Here is a 14,201-nt window from a genome sequence, read left to right as displayed (position 1 = left end):
AAAAACTGTAAATATGTGAAGAAAAAAATTTCCCTCTCTGCCATCTAACTTCTCAGTTATTTTTTTGAGGAGCAGCAATATGGTAATGCACCCTATTGGTGCATTACCAGTATTGGGACACCACTACCATAACGGCAGCTTCTCCTCTCATACAACTTGTACTTTGAAATCAGGCTGAATTAGTTTCAGAAGTTTGGACAAGGGTTTTGTTTTTATACATTCTGGACCAAGGCCTGAAAATGTCTGATAAATTTTGTTCAGCTCATGTAACCAGACTTTTAGTACTAGGGAGAATCCTTAATGGTCACAATCTCAATAATGAAATTTCCACAACTTTTTAAACATTTTTCACCCACTCTTTAATTGCAAAGCCAACAAGTACAGAACACAGTGGAACTTTAACAAATCAGAAAAAGAAAACAAGTAGCAAAAACAGTTGAACTCTGTTTAATTATTTTGCCCTAAAACTGTGGCAGAGTGAACTTTTTGGATGTAATAAATTTACAAGGACAGAGAGAGGCTTATACCTCAGGGAAATACCTAAGTTGATTCATTTGTTTTTTGTGTGTAAAACATGGTATAATCCAATTTTCTCCAATGTGGGTAGATGTAGCCCCAATAATCCAATTAAAACTCATTGAGCTTGTTCTTGACAGAACCTATGAACAATTGTGTATGCAACAAAAAGAACAAACCCAGCATGAAGCAGCAGACTTGAGAGTAATTCTAGATTTTTAAGCTTCAACCCTTGGCTAGTGGGTTGGCCTCATCAGAGATGCACTTACTCAGTCTGATTTAGATTCTCAAACCTTGGTGGTTAGTTCTTCACCAGCTCACCTCCTGATGTGAACATGAAGACTGTCCCCACGACACAACACTGGATGTTTCCAAGGAGAGCTCTTATATGCCCTCTAAGCCTAACATGATTCTGTGTGAACGTGATCTTCTGGAATCTTAACTCATTCTGTGTCCTTATTAGGACATGTTTCCTGTGTCATGAGCATCTCTGAACCTGGATTGTGTCTCTGCTGTCTGGAAGCATAACTGGCTTCCCCATTACACCCTGTCTGGAGTCCCTCTTTTGTAGTTCTGTAACCCTTTGTCTATTTGCCCATCTTTTGATCACACTAGAGCTAGTCTGAACATCTTTGCAAAATCTTGTGACCTTCCCGTTGCTTGCAGGTGCATGGTCCCTGTCATCCAATGAGCTTCCTCTTTAAACTCACGTCATGTCTCACCTTGTGTACCATTTCTTCATGTCTCTTTGTCCCAGTAAACATATCTTTTTCATTCATGCCACATCTGGGTCATTTCCTGTCCCTTACAACAGATTAATATATTTTATACACATTTAATCATAACATTAATTAAATCAGCGATTTACCTTTTACCTCACATTACTTTCAATTATTGATATCATTGCTCAACATTGTTTATGATTGATATTTGTAACATTCAATTCCCGAGTTATAAAAATCATTTATTGACTTCTTACAATTTCAAATGGTCAGTAGACTAAGGTAAAGTCAAATTCATAGCTTTGGGTAGGTTGAGCCAATTGACCAAAATACACTTAATGCACATATTTTAGCTGCTGTCTATGTGTCTTCAATATATTAAATAAAGATTCTGCATTTTCATAATTATACAGTGGACATCATGCCTCGAGTATATTAGCACAAAACAAGTAGGGGAGCCACCAGTGAAGTTAGTGAGGGGAAGTCTATTGGATCAGGAGCAATGCATACAAAAATAGTCAGAATGACATTGAAGAGATACACAGATGAAAAAGAAAATGCACTTCTGAAAAGGAGGCTAAAATTATTTTCTTTAGATGCCACGGAGTCTCAACTTTGCAAACATATTAAGAAAGGAACTATAATTATAATTATGAAATAATGTTTACTTCCCAAAGTAAACATTATGGTCCCTAGTGAAACATTCTGTTGGGGGTGGGAGGGATAGGGCTGGGGATACACGGGCTATGTTGAACCAAGAGATAACTATTATTGAAGATGTTATTTTATGAATAAAGTATGTTTACATTCATTCTGATTGCTTAAAGAGAAGCACAACATCCCAAAAATACATGCAGATATACATTTTGGCAATTAGACTAAGATTGCCTTTTTGTAGTGATCCTAAAAATGAAAAATGACCACAGTCTCCCCTACAGCCCAGGCAGCTTTGATCAACTTACCAAAATCACAGGTTTTCCATGATTACATGATTAGATTCAGAAAGAAAAAGATTAAATCAAGGTTGAAACAGCATAGCATAACCTCATTGCTTGAACTGATGCCATATTCCTTTTTTAAGTGTTTCTTTGCATTGTCAATTTTAGAGTTTGACTTGTAAAACCTCGTCATGGACTGGTTCTGAAAACTAACCGTTTTCTTAAAAGGCATGGAGACGAGACAACTATTCCTTTTCAATTTAACATGTTTCATCACTGCAAATAACTTGGGATAACAAATAATATGCAGATTTTTGTTTCTTTCAACTTTAACCCTCCTTGTTAAGCTTGAATCTTCAGCATAGAATAAATCATAAGTTCTAGATTAATTACTTCATGCCAACAAAAATCATAAAATACCAAAGTCAAAGTAAAACCATCTAATTGTCAAATCTGGCCTTATTCGTAACACCTGCCCCCGATCTGGGGTCACATCATCCTAATGTCGAATCTCTCTGAATCCTCATGATACACTAATCACCTTTAAGAAAGGGAGAATCTTAATAACTCTTAAAATAATTGCTTTCTCTGGCAGAATGAACTGTTCTGATTATCCAGTAAGAATAGCACTTAATTTTAAAACATGACAGGAATGTTTTTTCTTAAAACACAAACATACACATATATATATTTTTTCTCAAAGGTGCTGTCCTCTGCCTTTAGCAGTCCAGAAACCACAACTTTCTCAATTCCTGATTGCTGTGGAGACTCACAGATCTGAGGCACCTGACGTTTCCCTTATGTGATTTTACAATCTCCTGTTAATTTTTACTCAGGTTTTATATACAACATAACAGTTGAGTACCTCCTCAATTGCACTAAAATATTATCCTACTGTTAATTATTTTAATGAAGTGGGACATCTGACAGGTCACAGTTAGTGTGACACTCTTTAAACTTAAACTGCTGCAGCTTCATCATCAGGAAACAGTTGATCTTCTCTCCCTTAACAAAGATGGTTCCCACCTGCAGAGAAAAGGAACAACAGAGGAAATCAATGAGTGTTTTCAGCCTCCCTCTCTCTCCATCAGCTGTTGGTTAGTGATGAATCATATCCAGTGGAAAGAGCAGCAAGGACTTCTTTCCTGCTCAGAGAGCAGCTTTGGAGTGGAGACAGCTTTCTTTTTTCTCTCATTTTAACATGAATGAGTGAACACACTGAGCTTCAAGCTCATACGCCTGCACACACTTCTAGTCTTAAGTGTGCTTCCTCTGCAGGTTTCACTCACGTTCATAAGTATGGAGGCAGACACATCTGGATGAAACTAAGATCTGATGCTACCATGGTTTGATGAATGAGCATCATTGTCTCTATACGTGTTGGAAGGTTGATTATTTCCAAGAAAGATGAACACAAAAACAGTTATTTTCACATCAACACAAACCCAGGTACCATAACAAGTTACAAACATCAGATTGGCTGATTGTTGCCTATTGTTTCCACTCAAGAAGTCTTTCACCATTCCCCTCTCACTGAGAAGCAGCAGCTCTACTAGAAACACTGGATTTTTGATTTGATACTAGCAGGGTTTAGTTCATTATTGCTGAGAGCTGAACTCACTCCAGTCATCTACTGACCTCAGAATCTTTACAAGATCCTTCAGCTGCTGAACATCTGACTGATTCAGGTTGTTGTAGCTCAGGTCCAATTCTGTCATATGGGAGGGGTTGGACTTCAGAGCCGAGACCAGAGAAGCACAGCTGACCTCTGACAACCTGCATCCATTCAGTCTGAAAGAATGATCAAATGTGAGATGAAGCCATTGGGATACAGGTTAAAAAAGTCCAACAGAACCAGTTCACAAACTGGTTCTGTTGAAACCAGTTAACAACATGGTGCTCCGTCAGTAAAGACCAGCTGACTTCAGCTCTTAAACTCTGCCAGCTCCACCAGCAACTCCATCAGTAGACGCTTTGCTTCTGTAGCCAAATTATTCAACTTTTACTTAAAACAACCAAGTCAAAAGGCATTTTGTAGGAAATATGAACAAATGTAGATTAACACGGACAAATTCAACTATTTCCACAGTCACAAAAAACATGACATTATGGAGAACATTTCATGTAAAACCGACTTTAAGAGCTGAAACAGACAAATCTAGAATCTAGTGAAAAATATATTGGAGGATTTTAATCAGTAAACTTATTCACATTCTTATAAGTGTTGACGCATCAATCAGGAATGCCATATTAATTATCAGATAGATTACAGGAAGTGAAATTCACTTTTCTGAACTTGATCAAATTACCTTTGACCTGCTTCACATGCGGGGAAATTTATACACACTGGGGGTAAAACTGCTGTCCTGTTCTGACCTCAACTCAGTTACACAAAGGAACTAAATTAAACACTAGCTCTAAGTCCAAAAACAAATTTGCAAAAATATATATATTTATTAGAATAAAAGATATGAGGTTTGTTTTTCAACTGAATAATATAAATTATTCATAGAAATATGAACTGAACTACACTTGTACCTCAATATCTGTATTTTGCAGAAAGGAGTCTGTAGAAAACCACAGAGCTCCTTCACTCCAGCATCTTTCAGGTTTTTGTTCTCACTCAGGTCCAGTTCTGTCAGGTGGGAGGGGTTGGACTGCAGAGCTGAGACCAGAGAAGCACAGCTGATCTCTGACAACCTGCACTCCTTCAATCTGAATAAAGAAAAAGAAAACATGCGAGCTGTAGACATCAGGATGCAGGTTATAACTGATATCCAAACACTGAAACATATTTACTACATTATTAAATGCTCTAAAGGGTTGCAGTCCTTCCAGACCTTTCTTCTTTACCACTCAATCTAGCTTCTTCCTCAAAAACTCAGCTGCCCAAATCTTCCCTGAAATGTCTTACATTTTTCTTTGCTTCTGTGATCTCAGCCTTAATTGTTTACATTTTGACTTACCCCCATTGTGTCACAAGAAGGTTTGACTTAATTTTTACAGACCAGAACTGTGACACTCTGCAATGCCATACGATGTATAGCAGTCTGTGAGAAATATTTATTATTATAAGCTTTTGTGTACACTACAGAAACACAGTAGATCATCTTTTTAAATAATGCAGGCGGATTTGTGGTGTCAGTGACATCAATTAATCAAACGAAGTTTTTAAAAAGAAGCTAATTTTAACTGAGCAAAACAAGAAAAGAAGAAAACAGACTTTACCATGAATCAGTATTATCATCCATTAATCTGCAGTGTAGTGACAGCTAAACTTTGACATCAGAAATATCAGCTCTATTTTTAAAAATGTTTTTCCTTACGTCAGTTTTTGTATTTTACAGAAAGGAGTCTGCAGAAAACCACAGAGCTCCTTCACTCCAGCGTCTTTTAGGTCGTAGTTCTTGCTCAGCTCCAGTTCTGTCAGATGGGAGGGGTTGGACTTCAGAGCTGAGGCCAGAGAAGCACAGCTGATCTCTGACAGCCTGCACCACTTCAATCTAAGTAAAGAATACATTTTGTGAGCTGAGGCCAACAGGATTAAGGTTAAAACTTAAATATGAGCACTATAGGAAATTTATTTCACTTAATGTAAAAGTGACAAAAATGTGATGAACTGATGTGTAAAACTGATTATATATATATATATATATATATATATATATATATATATATATATATATATATATATATAAAACTACCTAACGTATACTGATCCAGGTGAAGAGCTATAACTCTGCCGTGACTTGAATTCCATTGAAAATCTGAGATAAACCAGGGTTCATGCGAGAAGACCATTGAATTGGCAAGAGCTTCAAAGATTTGCCAAAGAAGAATTGGCTGGGATTCATCTGGAGAGTTGCAAGAGATTTTACAAATTACTATAAATGCATGCTGTTATCCAGCAAGAAGGATACAAAATTGACTATTGGAGTCAGAGGGGTTAATAATTAATGTATAGATAGATCTAGATAGTGTGCATACGTCCCTGCACCCTCCACCCAGGGGCGCAACACATTATTCAGGTGGATGCAAAAACATAAATCGGCGCCCCCCCCCTGCCGAAGGATGGTACATCAGGGTGAAGGAGCGTAGAAAACATAAAACTTTCTAAACTTGAATAACTCCCACCCCCTGCATTCTACTGAATTAATTCCTTTTGGTATCTAGAGAAGACATTTACGGCTTTTCAATGATACCACGTGTGAAGGGGTGGGACTTTTGTACCTTCCTTTTTCTCATTCATAAATATGGCGTTCATCAGTATTAGCACATTTTATGGGAAGTAAGTGAATAAAACTTTTTATTGTGCAAATTTTGGTTTAAAATTTTGTTGGAATATTCTAAATAAGTCTTTTAGCAGCATATTAAAACATTCCATGAATAATTTTGACTGTATTTTATTGTAGTATTTAAAAGTTGAAAAATTGTCCTCTGTAGTGGACACATCATATTTCGAAAATAAAACACCCCCCCCCCCCCAAAAAAAAAAATGTTTTCAGTATTCTAATTACCTTACAAAGACTGTGGGATTTAAAAAAAATGGTGATTGGACAATATTTTTTTTCCTGGTAGTCAGGAGGTTAAAGTAATAATTTCTACCCTAACAAAGTGTGAATAAGTAAAATATAAAGTTCAATACTTTAAAGACTGAATTAAAATATGAAGAAATATGAATTTAAATAAGTATTAAAGTATCAGTGAATGATTTTGTTGAATAAATAGATGAAACAAACCTCAGAATCGTCACTTTAGTGGCTGAACTCTCCAGGATCTCACACAGATGCTTCATTCCAGAGTCTTTCAGTTCAATGATCCTACTTACTTCCAGATCCATCAGATGGGAGGGGGTGGACTTCAGAGCTGAGGCCACAACTTTACATTCAGTCTCTGAGAGATCAGAGCCACCAAGTCTGTGATTAGAGAAGAGAGTCAGTTTTGATTAAATCAGACAATCTAGATTATAAACAGACTAAGATGTGATCTCAATCATATCATCTGAATATCATTTTACTGAGATTGCCATTACAGAACCTCTGCTGGTCATGATTAAACTCTTGGAAGACAGCATTCAGAGAACTCTAGTCTCAACACAGCTCTCCAGCTCACAGCCGATATCTGCCTGGATATACATTCCCCCCCACAGCACCACCCCATCTCAGCCAACAGTAAGAGCTGCCTCCTTTCCACCTGCATATTGCTCTCACATCCAGTATACTTATCAGTTACTCACCTTTTCCCTGCCAGTGTGAATGGCTGACCAGTCCTCACCTCCTGCTATCTGTTCTCCTGTTGTTCCTGCTGCTATAAAATAAACTACGTACTTACCCTTAACTGTGTCTGTATTTCTAATTGTCATCTGCACCAGACTCAGGTATAACAAACAAGACACTCATGTGCATTTTTCTCAAAACATTTTACTCCACCTGAACGCAACTATAAAATTGGTGACCGGGAGCATCAAGCCAATAAATTAGTGTTGGCGACACTGGCTCGAAGGCACAGAACAAACCATCCATGTTTGGACAGACCACAAAAACCTAGTCAATCTACAGCCTGGTAAACACATACATCCTAGACAGGCCCACTGGACATTGTTCTTTTCTCAATTCAACTACAATCGCCCTGGTTTCAAAAATTCCAAACTAGACATCCTCTCAAAACAACATTCTTCTTATAACTTTGAAGACTCCTCCGAACCTATCCTTCCACCCTCCTGTTATGGCGGTTCCATTATTTGGGGTCCAGAAGGCCCCATTGAGGCAGCTCAAGTAGATGAACAAAACCGTGGAGGAAGTCCTCCAAAGTGAGCCTTCGTCCCTGCTTTCATGCGGTCCCAGGTGATCCATTAGGGTCACGCATCAAAGTTTTCTTGCCATTCAGGGGTCAGCCATACTATTGGACTTCTTCGTCGTCATTTCTGGTGGCCGTTCCTTAACAAAAGTGTACAAGAATACATTACAGCCTGCAACATTTGTGCTACGGGTAAATCATCCTACAGTTCTACTGCTGGTCTGCTTCAGCTTCTAGTAGTTCCCTCACACCCATGGCCACACATTGCCCTAGATTTTGTCACTGGTTTTCCCGCCTCCCCTAAAAAATCAGTCATTCTCACAATCATTGACAGGTTTTTAAAGCCATGCCACCTTGTTGCACTGTCTAAGCTTCCTTCTGCCTCCGAGACAGCCACTTCTTTTTCAGTATGTTTTCCACTGGCATGTGCATCCCATGCAAGTGGGAAATCAATTTCCCATTGATTTCCCCCCAAATCAATGGGAAATGCAAAAGAATGAATGAAGAGCTAGAAAATCCCCTGCGTTGTGTTTCTGCATCTAATCCTGGTTCTTGGGGAACCCACTTACCTGGGGAGGAATATGCGCACAACTCTCACATCTCAGCCACTACAGGCCTTTCTCCTTTCGAAGCCTCTACTGACTACCAGTATCCCTTGTTGCCATCCTCCTTTCCAGAACCAGTCACCCATTCAGTCAGGACTCACCTCAGGAACTGCCAGAGTGTAGGGAGTCAAACCAAGGCTGCCCTACAACGTACGTCTCTTCAGAATAAAAGCACTGCAGATAGACAGTGTGTGCCAGCCCCCTTTTATGCTCTGGTCAAGAGCTTTTGGGCTGTCTTCAAAAGATTTTCCCCTCAAGTCCATCTCAAAGAAACTCTCCCCCAAGTTCCTTGGTTCATTTACCATTGTCTCTGTCATCAGTCCTGCAGTCTGCCTTAAATTCCCTCTCACCTCCATTATGTTCATCCAGTGTTTCATGTCTCTCAGATCAAGCCCGATCATTCCAGGACTCATGGTAAGAAAACTTTTTATGTGGTGCATAATGCCTTTATGTGTTTTAAGTCCATCTTTTGTTTTTACAGAAACTATCTGTTGTTTTCATGACGCCAAAACGAAGGACAGGTGAGATAAAAAAAAAAAGACATCTGATGTTGTGAACTCTTAAAAATATGTGCATTTTCATTGTTTACAGACATAATATAAAGAAAGAGCTGAAGACAGAAGATAGTGGAAGGATACAGAGCGGCTGACCAATGAGCATTTTTTCATGTGAAAACAATGAAAGTTGTTCCAGTAATTAAGAGGGTGGGATGTCTAAAGTGTTAAAGGCTGCAGATGAGGTGCTGATGAAGAAAATGGTTCAAACTCTGGAATCTGAGTCCTCAGATCTTTGGGAGAACTTGACAAAAACTAGGACTCCTCCAGAAACTTTTACTCTCATTTACAAACTCAGAGAAAATTAGTGAGAAGAGGAAAAATTTGTTAACAAGGTTTTCTGTGTGAAAACAATTATTTCCCATGGCAACAACTGCAATGAAGTACTTATTTTAATGGTCCAAGATTCTATGAAACCAAAACTGATTTTATTAAAACGGTCAAAGATCCTAAAAGACAAATTATGGACTGATGGCCCAATGAGCATAGAGGTATTTAACTTTTAAATTGTGCCTGTGGCTGATTGGATCTTTCATATACAATATTGATTTTCTAGTTCTCAATGTCTTCTATTCATTGTAATTGAATATGAAAACAGATAAAAAATGGGACACTTTTAAATGAGCAAAATCTCTAAATACCAAAAGCTACAGCAGTGCTGTCATGAGTGAGCTGAACATTTACATTTTTCAATTGGTATCTCAGATACCGACAATGAGAAAATGCCAGATTTAAGTAGAAGATCTTAAGGCATTGTAAAGAAGATGGAAAAATAGGATGAGAAAACAGTCTTAAATGTACATTTTCCTGAGACAGAAATGCTTTAAACTACTTTGAACAATTCACTGGCATTGGAATGTTTGTGTGATTGAATCATTTTTTCTTAAGTGTTCCAAGATGACATTTGTTTTGAACTGGCACTAAGTAACTAAATTGAATTGAATTGAATGGTTTAAATAGACCAAAGCATTAAGGAAGTAGCTAAAGGCCAAGAATCATCGAGAAGCAACTTGAAAAACTAAGAATAAACAGGAGTGCAGTAGTGCTGAATCAACATCAACACAACGAAAACCCCTTGACTCACCGAGCCTTTATGCAGTTCTTCACAGCTGGAACCAGTCTCAGTTTTCCCGCCTCTGATGTGTTGTACTTCTCCAGGTCCAACTCATCAACGACCTCCGCTGACATCTGCAGCATGAAGGCCAGAGCTGAGCACTGGCTCTGTGAGAGCTTCTTCCCTGATTGCAAGAGCTGTTGGATCTCCTGAAAAAACGACAGGTCATTCATCTCTGTCAGACACTGGAAGATGTTGATGCTTCTCTCTGGAGAGACATCATCAGTGTTCATCTCCTTCAAATTGCTGATGATTCTCTGAATGGTTTCAGGGCTGTTCTCTGTCTTCCTCAGCAGGTCTCCTAAGAGTCTCTGGTTTGATTCCACAGAGAGGCCATGAAGGAAGCGAACAAACTGGTCTAGTTGGCCGGTTTTACTCCTGAGGGATTTCTCCATGACTTTCTTCAGGAACTCATCCAAAGATGAGTAATTATGGTTTTCTCTTAGGAAGCTCTCTATCACCTCTGTGTTCCTAATGGCGAAACAGTGAGCCATGTAGACTGCAGCCAGAAACTCCTGGATGCTTAGATGAACAAAGGAGTAGACTGAAGTTTTGCCTAATCCTCTCTCCTCTTTAATGTTCTCAGTGAACACTCCTGAGGACAAGGCATCTTTGATGTCAAGGTCATACAGTTTGAGGTCTGATTTGTTGAAGATAAATTTTTCTTTAAGCAGTTGCTCCAAAGCCAGTCGTCCCAGAGACTCCACCATCTCTTGGATGTATGTATTTCCAGCTCCACCACTGTATTTTTCCTTGTTGTTGTTCTTCTGAATCACCAGGTACTTAATGTACAGCTCAGTTAAAGTTTTTGGCAACTCTGCTCCCTCTTTGAACTTTAGTTCATTCTCCAGAACATCTGCAGCAATCCGGCAGACCTCTGGGATGTTACACATGCTGTCCAGGTTTCGCGATGTCTTCATGTGGGAGATGATTCTGCTGGCCTGCTGCACATCTCTGAATCTCTTCCTGAAGTACTGCTCCTTCTGTGTGTCAGTGAACCCTCTGACCTCTGTCGCCATGTCAATGAACTCATCTGGGATCTGATTGGCTGCTGCAGGTTGTGTGGTTATCCAGATGAGAGCAGAGGGAAGCAGTTTCCCCCTGATGAGGTTTATCAGCAGAACATCCACTGAAGTGGACTCTGTAGCATCAGTCAGGATTTGAGTGTAGCGGAAGTCCAGAGTAAGTCGATTCTCATCCAAACCATCAAAGATGAACAAAACCTTTAAGTGTTCAAAGCTACACATTTCTTTGTTTTTAGAAAAGAAGAGATTGACGAGTTCCATCAAGCTTAATGTTTTCTCTTTCAAGGCATTCAGCTCTCTGAAAGTGAATGGAAATATGAAGTGAATGTCCTGGTTGGTTTTGTCTTCAGCCCAATCCAGAATAAACTTATGTGTTAAGACTGTTTTCCCCATTCCAGCCACACCTGTTGTCATCACTGTTCTGATTGGTTCCTTTCTTCCAGGAGGGAGTTTGAACATTTTTTCTTGTGTGATTGTTGACCCATGTTTCCTGGATGCTGTTCGAATCTGTCTCCATTTACTTACTTTGACTACATTTTTATCATTGACTACTTTACATCCCTCTGTGATGTAGAGCTCTGTGGAGATCTGATTCTGAAAGGTTTGATTTTGAGCTTCAACATTGTCTTCATGCAGATATCGGAACATCTTCTTTAGAGACTCTTTAAGGTCACTTTGACACCGACTAACAATATCTGAATGAAGAGACAAACAGAAAACAGGATACACTTAAAAAATGAAGAATACAAACTATTACTGATCCTCTCAGAGGGGTGTTTGTGTACAAGGTCACATGGACACATTAAAATGCTAAATATATTCACAGTAAATTAATTATTATGGTTCCAAGCCTGTGGAAGCAAGCAGATGGCCAAGTCAAGGCGTGGCCATTCTCTTGCTCCTGTGGAGTAATTTGTTATTCTTTTTATTCCTCTCCTCTAATACATATTGGCCAGAAAAAGCAGGAAACGCTGGAATAAAGCTAATGAGGCTCTGGTTGAAAAACTTTGCTGCTGCTTAGAGAAAAATCTTCATATTTCCCAATACTTAGTGGGCACCATTACAAAGGACAATTCATTTTAGGTAGTAACTCCTAAACCTCAAGTCCTACACTCAAAATCTTAATGTGACCTTAAACCTTAGATGATTCTGCAACAGTTTTACTTTGGCCATGCCCACTTCTGCCTAGATTTATTTTTTTTTGCTCTAACATAACATCTATGGACCAAGCTGCTAAAGCAATAAGAACATTTTTAAATATTTTTGAAAATTGTGCAAGCTATGCAATACCAATTAATTAATTAATCAATCAATCAATCAAATTTTATTTGTGTAGCACATTTCAGCAACAAGGCATTTCAAAGTGCTTTACATCATAACAAATACTGGTGTTATTTAAACTAACAACAGTATTTTAAAGTCTATTCTTTGAGTTACATGAAGTCAGTGTAGGGACTTTAAAACTGGTGTTATGTGCTCTGACTTCCTGGTTTTAGTGAGAACATGAGCAGCAGCGTTCTGGATCAGCTCCAGCTGGAGGATTGATTTATTGGACAGACCTGTGAAGATACTGTTGCAGTAATTGATGTGACTAAAGATAAATGCATGGATGAGCTTCTCTAGATCAACCCCATACAGAACCATTGAAGCCATTGCTAATATAGGACTAAAGCAAAACAAAGTCCAAAAAGTCCCTACTATGAAAGAAATATGTTAGGAACATGTTAGGAACATGTTAGGAAAATATAATAATTGTGATATGAATGAATGATGTGATAAACATTGAATTGCTTTCCCTGTCTACTTTCTGAGTCCATGTATTGGTGGATGGAATAAAGACTGATGTATCAGACAGTTACACCCCTGTTCTTCATATCATTCATCATAACTTTGTGTTTGTGCAGAGTTCTGGAGTCCATCTGAGTTCACTTTTTGTAAAACCTGTTATATTCAGGCTTTACAAAGATTCCAACTGTTCCTCACAGTGTTTCACTGAGCAGAAAGAGATGAAAAAGATCTCTTTATAGACTGAAGCTATGGTTCATCATACAAGCTGTAATTTGTCAGTTTAGATTTTTACCATTTTAATGGTTGATACAGAAATAAACTCCTGAGAACTGCAAATCATTAAGTTTTCTGATTATATAGATATATAAAGACAACTAAATATGTTTGTCTTCTCTCTGTAACAGTTTCCAACAGTGACCAGTTTAAAATACTCTCACCACTTACCTGAGTCCTGCTGGCCTTCCTGCTGCTCCTCTACTTGGGGTTTCTCAGTCTTATCCCTGAAAATACATTATTTATTTATGTCTCAGTTTCTATTTACAAATTCTATTGTCTTTCACTTGTATGCATTCAGAAGGGAAACAATTAATATTGGAGCAAAAAACCAAAATAAATTAAATAAATATATTTTAAAAAATTAAATAAATCACATAATATCCACACAGAAATTTTCTCTGCCAAGAAGACCCCATCCCCACCAGAAAACACACTACTGATGCCAGAAACAGCAACCAAAACATCAGCACAGTTTATTTCGCCTGCATATATAAAACACATCTGCAGTTATTAAAGCTGAAACATGTCAGTAGGATAACAGACTGTTTCCTCTATTTTCAGGTACTAAGGTAGAAAAACTATGATTCAAGAGGGGGCCCTGCATGTGTGCAGAAAGATATGAATACTTTTCTAAGTGACAGTTTAAGAGAACAGGAACTTGTGGAAAATAAACTGACTCTGTGTTTTAGATAAATACAACCAGGTGACTCAGACTGGAAAGGACTTCACTGGCTGGCTTATTGGTCTTATGTCATAAAGTGGATGCATAAGCTCCACCACAGAGGCGTTTGGACCCCTGCTCATTTGTTTGGTTTAGTTTTCAGGTGAGCAGAGTGAACCTTCTCTGGACCTAGCAGTTTCTTAAAC

At 38.4% G+C, this 14,201-nt stretch overlaps 1 protein-coding gene across 1 annotated transcript; it reads right to left on the bottom strand.

Moving 5' to 3' along the window:
* Positions 1-355: 355 nt before the first annotated feature.
* Positions 356-13,658, bottom strand: LOC145553780 (NACHT, LRR and PYD domains-containing protein 12-like). The gene is made up of 7 exons (XM_081612752.1): positions 13,503-13,658; positions 10,216-11,965; positions 6,916-7,092; positions 5,503-5,679; positions 4,715-4,891; positions 3,815-3,967; positions 356-3,202 (listed from the first exon to the last, which is right to left on the bottom strand). Exons 2-7 carry the CDS (start codon positions 11,916-11,918, stop codon positions 3,157-3,159), a joined length of 2,433 nt encoding a protein of 810 aa, XP_081468878.1. The 5' UTR covers positions 11,919-11,965; positions 13,503-13,658; the 3' UTR covers positions 356-3,156.
* Between the last annotated feature and the right edge of the window lie 543 nt (positions 13,659-14,201).

Source organism: Poecilia reticulata, chromosome 11 (genome assembly GCF_904066995.2).
Source record: "Poecilia reticulata chromosome 11, P_reticulata-male-v2, whole genome shotgun sequence".
Taxonomy (NCBI): domain Eukaryota; kingdom Metazoa; phylum Chordata; class Actinopteri; order Cyprinodontiformes; family Poeciliidae; genus Poecilia; species Poecilia reticulata.
This window is presented reverse-complemented; position numbering and strand designations above follow the sequence as displayed.